Raw genomic sequence first — 10,504 nt, forward strand, 5'->3', positions numbered from 1 at the left:
TATTTTCATTGTTCATAACATTTATCGTTTGTTAATAAAGTTTGAAAAAAAAATCAAATCAAAGTTTTACATTTTTCTCTGATTGATATAATTGAAATCCATGTTTTCTCGTTTCTATTCATTTCCATTTGTTTTAGTTAATCTAATCTAGGAATATTTAAACATCTCTCATTGCGACAATGTTATATACTGTTTTGTTCTTTTTTACTCACTATCAAATGTAGTGAAGAAAATTAAGTTATCACTTCTCATATTTCATAGTTTCATTTGCAAATTAATAGTATATAATTGTAACAAACTGGCCTTTTTGTGCTTGGGATTTAATGCAAGACGAGTAAATAGATTTCATTAAATTTTGCGTATAAGATCTATCGATCGCGAAAAGTTTACTGCGGCTGTTCCCATTCAAATGCCGCCCTCGGTACGAGTTCCCGTCGCACATAATTCATATTGTATTGAGCCCACTTTACCTCAAATAAACAAACTTAACATCTGACTCCATTGTGCTACGAACAAATCCTTCCTTGCTCCTCCAATTAGAAACAATCATGGCTTCCCATGAAATATAAACTTCTTCGATATATCATTGAATTGTAAAGTAATTTATTTATTATGAACAAATCTAAATCATTTTTGTAAACACTACTTCAACAATAGCTATATAGATGATCAAGCTAAAGCTATTATATTTATACGTTACAGTATAAACTAAAATGATTATAAAATAAAATTAATAATAATAATAAACATTATGTATTGCAAATAGAATATGTTGAGCTAATATAAATAATAATTTATTAGCAGGATGATGATGCGAAAAGAAGTTTATGCAGTGTTGTTATTTTAAAAACTTTGTTTTTAATTTAAATTTTAATTAATAGCAGAATATAATGTAACCAAATACAAAAATAGTATAATTTTCCCGGTTTGACCCACATGACTTCGATTCTCTGTTCAAAATTAAGATCGATTGAGGGAAACTTCAAAAGCAGTCTTCACTATATTACGAATTCATAGGGATTTATGCGCACTTTGGGGATGGTAGTATCGGGGATGTGTGAGTGTGCAGATATATTTTGATTTCCTTGGACATAATTGAGGGTTCGCAGAAAAGAAGATTTGGAGAATTTCCTTGGAAACGAAATAATAATAATAAACTCTGTTCAGAAGAACCTAAGGGACTGGTTACCCATTTTGGATACTTGATAGGATATAAAGAAAAGAAGCGAGTGGAAATATTCTACGAATCAAATACTAGTAATAAAAACAAGAAAGACGAAAGACGAAATCCCTCTCACGAGATATAGCGAATACGAATTTATTTGATTTACTTATATCTGCAGTTTATCAAATTATTATAAACGTAATTAGGTACTTAGCATAATCATAATCGTTGAATATTGTTAATATCTTAAAAATATCACACGTTTATTGTGCAGATAAGCAAGCAAAGCATTCGCCCAAATAAATGTATCATTCCTCAGCAAAGTACGATATGTTGGAAAATATTAAATCAATATTGGTCGACTTCAATATTTAGTCCTTCTGTGAAGCGAGTTAATAACTTATAACAAAAGGATTGCGCTTATTGTAATTAGACAGATTGCAATGTACAAATCGAGAAATATAGAAATGCAAGGAATGTGTTCAGATAATTTCTAAGTACATTTCATTACATACAAGATTTTATAACGTACAGAAGCTGTGCGCATGAAAATAATATTTATTCGAGAAACAGATAAGAAGACTTAAAAGATTACGGATTAACCCCGTTTCTCCCATTTCTATCATTATCTTGCTCTCTTCGATTGATAGGAAGGACAGACTGGATCAGGCTCTTTTATTTAACTCGATATATCGCACCAGATAAGGGCATTATTGGCATAAACACCTTACACTCTCCGATCCAGTTTTCTGGATTAAGGAGTATCGATTACGTAGATAGACTCTGAAGCTGCGATGAAAAAGAGACCCAGATAGAGCGAGGTATAGGGTGATGTTATATTCGCAATCGTAAACGAAATCTCGAAATCATTCGTACCAATTTCTTTCATTGAAAGTAAAACAATTCATAAACAAAATAATACATAATTACATAACGAAAAGATGCGTTTGTATATGGAATATTAGATCTTTTATGTATTTTAATGCATAGTCATCTTTCTATTATATTATTATTACAATAAATATAGCATCAGTTTACAAATATAGAGAAGCTTATTACGTATTTAGAGTAATTCATTCACAAGTAAATTTATACAATATGTACATCCTTTCCATTCAAAATATTTGATATCCCGTCTTCCAATAAAAAAAGGGAAAACTTATCTTCTAAAATAATTGTACTACAGTTAACATATTTTTGCTTATTAATGGTCTCTAAATCCAGTTGCAATTACAATAAGTTAATAATTATCCTGCTTAATGGTAGACATAAACCATAATATTTTCTTCTTTTTGCACATTTTCGTTTTAATATCATTGTTGTAGTTAATGTGGTCGAAAGTTATATGATCCGGAAATTTCCTCGGCCATTTTTTTTATTTTGCTCATATTCTATCCTCGGGGATCCTTGAAGAAATTCAGTTCAACTTTCTTTCGTAGGAAGTGTGGATGAATCGAAGAAGAGTAGTATTAAATTAATTAAAAGCATTTGATGTTTCTTTTGTGCTGTGGAAAATCGAAATGAAGCTTGTTTTCTTTTTCCTCTTTTTGTTGTTGCAGAGAAAAACATAATGTGTGTTTGTGTGTAAGAGAGAAGAGAAGAAGAGAAGAAGAGAGAGGTAAAATAAAATAATAGCGCCGTCCAAAGCTGGACTTCTGGTGTGCCCGAAAGACAATCTGCTCAGGCTTTAGCTTTTTTTATTCGTTTCCCCAATTACCTAATGTGATAAAAAAAATAAGATGTGGGCGTCAAAATCCAGGTGAAACCTAATTTTATTATCTTTTTTCACATTTGATGCATAATTATTTGAATCATGTTGTATTGTTTATCATTATTATCACCTTAGGTTAGTCTGGCCATTTTTTTAGTTGTCGGTGATGATGATAGAGGCGGTATTTGGATGTTATAAGATAGGCATGGCATGTAACCCTCGTGCGGAGCAAACAGTCGTTTTCACGGCGCTTATTTCAAGGGGCTTCGGGTGAGTCCGGGTAGAAGGATCGAGCGAGGGTCGGGCACGGTCGGATCCCAGCCAAGGGGCAGTTTTCCGGGCGGAGTCTCCTGCAGTGTACCCGCTGCAGGATGCCGGGGGTTGAAATAGTCTGCGCGCTGAATTCGTCCAGGTGCGATTGCGATCCGAACAACGATCGTCCTTAAGTGCACCTGCATTTGGACATTGAGGACTTACGGTGGTGGGGGTTCAAATAGTTTTCGAGATGGACGAAGTGCGTGATTTGCGTGACGAGTACCGGCGAAAACAAAACGTCGCGTTGTTGCATCAATTGAATCCACGGCACGACGACACGGATGAAACGCATAGTAATTGAACATCACTAGTAACGAATTTGAAAAACCAAACAATCAGTATTAAAACCTTTATCATTAATATCTAATAAAATTAGTTAGTGTAATTACTATTAAATTGCGTGTAATGTGAGTGTTTCAAAGTAATTAAGTGAATTTATTAACTAGACCAACTGGAACTGACTGTATCGACAGGACCAGAACGTGCGACAAGGATTTTCACGTGGTAATTCTTTTGCTATTCTGTTCCGCATTTCATAGTTTCAAAATTGGTGATTACGAACTGCTCGTAACTGCACTTGAGTTGCTCGCTCGGTCTGAAATTATCCTCTCAGCAAGTATTCATTACTACAACGGGCGACAGGGATAGAGTTTTATGATGGAGGCTATCCCCACTCTCTTCATTTTTTCTTTTGCTGCTGGACCATTTCAGATGCAAACGTGTTCGAAACTCGAGCATCCTAAGTATATGTAATCAAGCAATGATACACTTTTCGAAATATATTATTGGTAGATTCATTAATCAATTTGTAATATATGTCTAACAATTAGCTATGTTTACTGATTATTGTTGAGCAAATGCTATAAAACGATTTGTGGAATGGCATATTTAATGTTAATGAATTATTTTATAACAAACGATTTGCAATTAAAATGAATACAAAATTGGCCTTTTTCTATAACAATAGAAACAATGCAAATTAATGTTTTAATAATTTTTCTTTTTTTTATTTTTGTTGATTTGCGTATAATAGTGGAATATAGTAATAAAAAATACTATAGTGGATGCGCCGGGACTGAAGCAACTTCAAATTTACTATAAACTCGAGCTAGGATTCATTATATTCTCATAGATTTTCTAATAATAAAGATTGTATTTTTTTAATAATTGATATTAAATAATAATAGCGCATTCCTTAATTACAGATATAAAAACTAATCCTTATTATGCAGCAAGCATTCATTTCTTCTTCGACGCACTTTACGACTGTTTCCTTTATCCTTTACATTTTATATCTTGTTTTCTTTTTGAGTCGTGGGTTTGCAAAAAAAATTGGCTCATATAAAAATAAAACCATAAAATATTGCACGTTTTATGGTGCCAACATATTTTCCTTGTCCACTTTAGTTTCCTCCTTTCCTAAATTCTGCTTGTTTTATTTTTCACTACAAACCCTTCGGTCGCAACACGCTCATATAAATTTCTTCCTTTTTCTTCTTTTATGCATTCTGAATTAAAATTCTGCATACAATAAAGAGCGAGTGTGAGGAAAAATAAGTTGCGGGTTGGAGGAACGGAGAAAGCATAAATGTGGACGACGAAAGGAAGAGAAAAAAAGGTTAATCGAGTACAGACGATGGCCAATTTAATTTAAAAAAATGTGTTTTTTTGTTCGTCCTTTCTAACCTTTATTTGGAGCAAAATACCTTCCTAAAAATTAAATATTGTCGAATATATAGAAAATCTCATCAAAAGTATATTTACTTGAATTTTTGAAATTAATGTTGTTCATAATTTTTTTTTTTAAATTTTAAATTGTATATTGATACCAACGTTGCTTTCACTCTACGATATTAAAGTTCAATTGCGTTTGTATGTTCGGCACTATTCAATTTAACGTTACAAATAGAATTAATCCAGACATTGGTGAAATTGAATTTTTATTGCTTCACCAAATACAATTTAAATCTCATCTTAGATTAAATTTTTCAAAGAGAAACAGGATAGGATACTATTCAATTTCCATATTATTGGAATTAGTCAAATCTTGATTATTCTAAATGTTGGGCGGAAAGGCTATAATCAATAGACATTTTTAGATATGTATGTATCTATGTGCTTGTATGCATTACAGTTTTTTTGTATTATAAATGTCTTCAAAATAATGTAATGTCTCTGTCTGTAGTAGTTGAATGTAAAGTCCTAAGGTTATTTAAATTAGTGCGCTGTTGCTTTTTCAGTTTTATTATACTACACATTTGAGTATATTAGATAACTTTTATTTTATTAGAAATTTAGGTGTATCCTGTATTTTTCATACTTTATTTTTTGTATGCCGGCTAATGTGTAGAGCTCACGTGATCGGATTTGAGGCTGTGATGATGATGATGTAAAGGCATTTAGCCGGCGAAGCATCTGCACCATCAATCAGGATAATTCCTTGAAGATTCTGCGGCGTATTACATTCGTAATTGAGTTTACTTATCTTTGATTGGTCAATATTTAATTCTACGAATAAACATATAACGATACTATCTTCATTGATTCAACCATACATTTATATTTTCAATTTATTAATTATTATTAGAATTCAATATATTTATAAAAATATAAAAAATTGGTAATTTTCATTAATTAGTTAGAAATTCGGTTACAAGGGTTGCAAAACTGAATTTAAACATTTTTTATACCCATATATTTAAAATTAGTTTTCTAATATTTTGATCTTTTTATTAATGACCTTTTTAATGATGTTATTACAAAACATCATGATTTTATTACATTACTGTCTTTAATTTTTAGATTTTTTTTTAAATTATCTCCAATGACGCTTTCATGTTTGTTAATTTTTAGAGGGCATATTGATTGTTAATCCAATCTATATTTTAACAATTCATAATTTCAAAAATATAATTGCACAATACTTTCAAATAAAATCAACTGGAATAAATATGTCTCCTGAGTATAAAATATTTAGCATTAGCTGATATTTTTTAGTCAATATTATAAATATTTTGATTAGTTCATTAAAGTATATTCAGTTAGTTTATTTAATCTGAAGTTGATAATTATAATATTTATTAAAGAAAAATAAATAAGTATCTTGTTTCACTTTCAAGGTTGGTGAGTCTTCGAGACCAGATTAAATCGCTATGTTGATTTAACTTTGATGATGCTGTCGATAATTCTGCACGGTTCTACTTAATGACAACAAAAGCGTTTCTTCTTGGAAAATCCATCGCCTTCGAGCATTATTATCGTCATCACTGTAATTATGTTCCACAGTCCGCGATCAAGAATTACAAAATCCATGAAAAGTGGAGAGTGAGGGTTATAGTCCCCCTCCCTCGCCCTCACCGGCACCGGTCACAATAGCTTTTTTTCGAGACCACCGCACATAGAAAAAAATACATTTGCAGCCGCAGCCGCCTAAACCAAAAGTTTAATCAATTTCCTGTCTCGCACGGTAATAAATCATTTTCAGAAGTAACTAACTGTATTTAGAGCCTTGTTTGTTCTGAATTCACGGTTTTCTGTTTGCCATTTTTGTTTTATATTTTTCCACCGGCGCCCAAACTCAAATCAATCAAAAGGTTTAGCCTGCGGAAAAAATCATTAATCTGATTTACGACTTTGACACTTTTCGCGTTTGATGATTTTTGATGTTCGAGCTTATGTGTCACACGTCATAATGAACAAATAAAATTTAATTATTTTATATTGGTTACTGAATCATTATAATGTGTTTTGCAATATTTTTATTCACATTTTTCTCTTACCCAATTTTATCAACGATTAATATGTGTAAATATTTTACTTTATATGCACTTTAACGATAAATGTACCGATGTTTCATGTATACCAAAATTTCACTTAAAAAAGATACTAAATTAATGAAAAAATTAATAAACTTTCGCAAATTAACAGAATACATTTATACAGAATTTACGGTAATTATATAATTTCTTGCATTTATATTAATATAAACATACATAAACATAATTTCTAAATAAGAACCTATTGTTTTTACTACATTTCTAACAAATTATTTCTTAAATGGACATTTTCCGCACATATTTTTTTTACATACAGACAGATTTTTGTAGCTTTTTTTACATTTACTTCTTTGGTTTTTTTTTTTTTTCGTACATTTGAATCTGTAATAATATTTGTGATTGGTGTATGTCAAAGATCAGAAAATATGAAGACTTCACTTACATTTTTATAATATATTATTGAGCATATTTTTTAGAATCTGAGACTTCTCAAAAATATTACAAACTTGTACTTTTCCGAGATTGAAACTTTCTTTTATTTCATACAAATCAGACCGTCCAAATGACTCGGAACTCAATAATAATCTCCTATTCTACCATTATTCAAAATAATTTCTTATTCATTATTCATGTATGTTTCAAATTAATATATTATTGTTTGATAGCTCTCAGGTGGCCTACTTGATTGTGGGTAACATTACAATTGCTATTATATACTGTATTATACGTATGTCACAGTACGACATGTTAGCGTATTCAACATTCCATCCAAACGGATATAATAACATTCAACAGAGTGCACGCGAATGAGTAATGTCCAAAGCATAGAATTCAAAACTACAAAACTAGCTATGAACTGGAGAAATTAATTAAAGTATTTAAATTGGAGGCCTTGACAATAAAATATGTATCATAAAATAACGAGTGTAATTTTCAAACTATATACTTTATTCATCATTTATCGTATGGAACTGTAGAAAATGCATACTGGAAAATAATATTTTTGGATTTGATATTTCGGGTCGCGGATCGATGGCAATGTGGGTGGGTGAATGCGGCAATCCTGAAGAAGAACAAAATCCTCTTCCTTCCTTTCCAGTACCTTTCCGTTCCCGCTTTTTTTTACTGAAGCAACAGCAATTTGCGGCTTCGGCGGCGGCGGTGGTTCAGGCATTTTTAGCTTTTTATCTGGCAGGCCTTTATTCTACAATTTTTACTATTGCATCACGTCTCCCCAGGCGGGCGGCTCATGCGGTGGGATTCGGAGGAGGTGAATCCGGGAGCGGCAGCGCTGCTGATGCTGCGGCGACGGAGGATTCACTTCTTTTCACATTCTCTCGTTAAGCGCTCAAAGCATCTCTTCAATATATTCATTCTTACATTTTCCACTAGCGTTTCTCCTTTAGTTTCTCACGTATGTATATATATGCTTTGTAAAAAAATGCATTATGATTGAACACGTTTTCTTATATCTAAGAAATAATCATTTTTATAATAGCAGATTCTCGTAATTCTTAAATAAATAAACCAAATTTTAATTCGATGATAAAAATAAAATAAATAGAATTTAAATAAATATAATTAAATTATACTTCTGGCAAACATATATAAAATTATCTCTGTTTATCTCATTTTCATCATTACTTTAAGTTAACGAAATTAAAATAGGAGTTGAAAAAAAAAAAAATAATCACTGATGTAAATAAGCAATGTCGTATTTCTCAAACAATATTCTAGTTTATGTATGTTGATTGGCCGTATTTGAAATTTATGAACAATCGATAGAGTAAGTGGACACAAAAGGGCAAGGGCGGAAGGGTTAAAAGGAAAGGGCCATGAATTCGAATGAATCCGCAATTGAGATAGAAGTTGTCCCGCAGGATCTTAGAGGCGGTCATTTAATTAACTTTCCGGCCACGTCGGGCGGCAAATAATTCGAGCAATTAACCACGAATTGTATCCTCTTTTTTCTTCTGTTCCAGATTTGGTTGGTGTTCTTCGTACGTGTCGCGTGTCGTATCATATCGTGTCTTGACATCATTAGTGAGTTAAAGATGAGCTTGCGTCTGCTTTTCTTGCTGCTGGTTTTGAGGGTTGTGGTGGGATTGGAAGGGTCATCGGAGATGATTTTGGGCGCAGAGGTTGCTGAGGCTACTGAGGGAGGAAGCGCTTCTCTGCCCTGCAACTTGGCGCCCGTCCATCCACCGGACAGAGTCAGTTTGATCCAATGGTTCCGAGGTCCTGGACCAGATCAGACAACAAAAACCCTTTATCAGTACGACTTGCGGGGTATTCGACCACAGCACTGGGCAGACCCATCGCTCGGTAATCGATACTTCTTAAGGATTCTTGATGGCGAAAGAGCCGTCTTGACAATTGCACCTATTAATCTCACCGACGAAGACTTATATCGGTGTAGAGTCGAATTCACCAGAACTACCAACCGCTTGACCCACGTTAATCTAACTGTTATAGGTAAGTCATCTATTGATATAAAAGAATGTACATACCATAGAATAGTTAAAACACAATTTTATATACAAAACTATTTTTGATGTTTCCATCAAAAAGACCATCATCATTATAATTTTTATGTCAATTTATCGTCCGTAGTCTTTCACTATTATCTAATATAAATTACGATCTTAATAATAAAAAAATATTGTTAATTGAAAATTTCAAATACTTAATATAATAATGTTAGATTCGTAATTCGTACTGATATAATACAAAATATTAAAATTAAATAATTATTACTATACTCCTCATCAATTTTATATAAAATACAGTCCCATAAATTGTCCATTCAAAAGTGTCAAAAAGAGGTGTTGTATTTGTTAATTTTTAGGGCGCATATGTTTGTGCACTGTGTAATTAATGTAATGAATTTTGGGAAACTATCAAAGTATGCCTTTGTTTCACGATAATATGGGGTAACAAATTGGAATGAGTAGTAATAAATTAGACAAATTCTGATTATGCAAAGTCGATGTAGTGAGATGAAAGAGGTTTGAGTTATATTTATTTGACATAGGAATTCTCTGTTAAAGGAGGTAAGTTGCAACAGATTTTGCCTTTTAAAAAAGGAATTTTTCATCGTTGCGTTCCAACAGCCGTAGCCGCCTCCGCCCCTTCTGCTCTAGAGGAGACGCGTACACACATAAACAAGTACACACGCAAGAGACAGAGGGGTGGATTTCTAGTGAAACAAATACCAGCCTTGGGGTACTTCCATGGTAGTAGCTGTTGGGAGGGCGCCGATGCCTCTTGGCGCTGAATCATAGAGCTCTATCGAGCGGAAACGTTGGCATCGCAATGCCTAGAGTAACACCATCGGATCCTGCAATTAATTGAGGACGCACTATCATTACACTTCCCTGTGTGATTGATACCTCAATTATCTAATATACAAGAATACATAAAACCAATTTCACTTTATATTTCTAAGAATTATATTCATTAAATTAGTTTGATCTTAATTTAAATTTTCAATGATTCATTATAAATAATTTGTACTTCCCCCATTCTTCGTTTTCT

At 32.4% G+C, this 10,504-nt stretch overlaps 1 protein-coding gene across 1 annotated transcript; it reads left to right on the plus strand.

Moving 5' to 3' along the window:
- The first annotated feature begins 3,222 nt into the window (after positions 1-3,222).
- LOC108563815 lies at positions 3,223-10,244 on the plus strand. The gene is made up of 4 exons (XM_017922603.1): positions 3,223-3,695; positions 8,950-9,442; positions 10,018-10,020; positions 10,081-10,244. Exons 2-4 carry the CDS (start codon positions 9,022-9,024, stop codon positions 10,242-10,244), a joined length of 588 nt encoding a protein of 195 aa, XP_017778092.1. The 5' UTR covers positions 3,223-3,695; positions 8,950-9,021.
- Positions 10,245-10,504: the final 260 nt, after the last annotated feature.

This window comes from Nicrophorus vespilloides, unplaced genomic scaffold, assembly GCF_001412225.1.
Source record: "Nicrophorus vespilloides isolate i.1.1-1 unplaced genomic scaffold, Nicve_v1.0, whole genome shotgun sequence".
NCBI lineage: Eukaryota > Metazoa > Arthropoda > Insecta > Coleoptera > Silphidae > Nicrophorus > Nicrophorus vespilloides.

Coding starts and splice junctions, on each gene's coding strand:
- LOC108563815 (XM_017922603.1), top strand. CDS start 9,022: ATGAGCTTGCGTCTGCTTTTCTTGCTGCTGGTTTTGAGGGTTGTGGTG.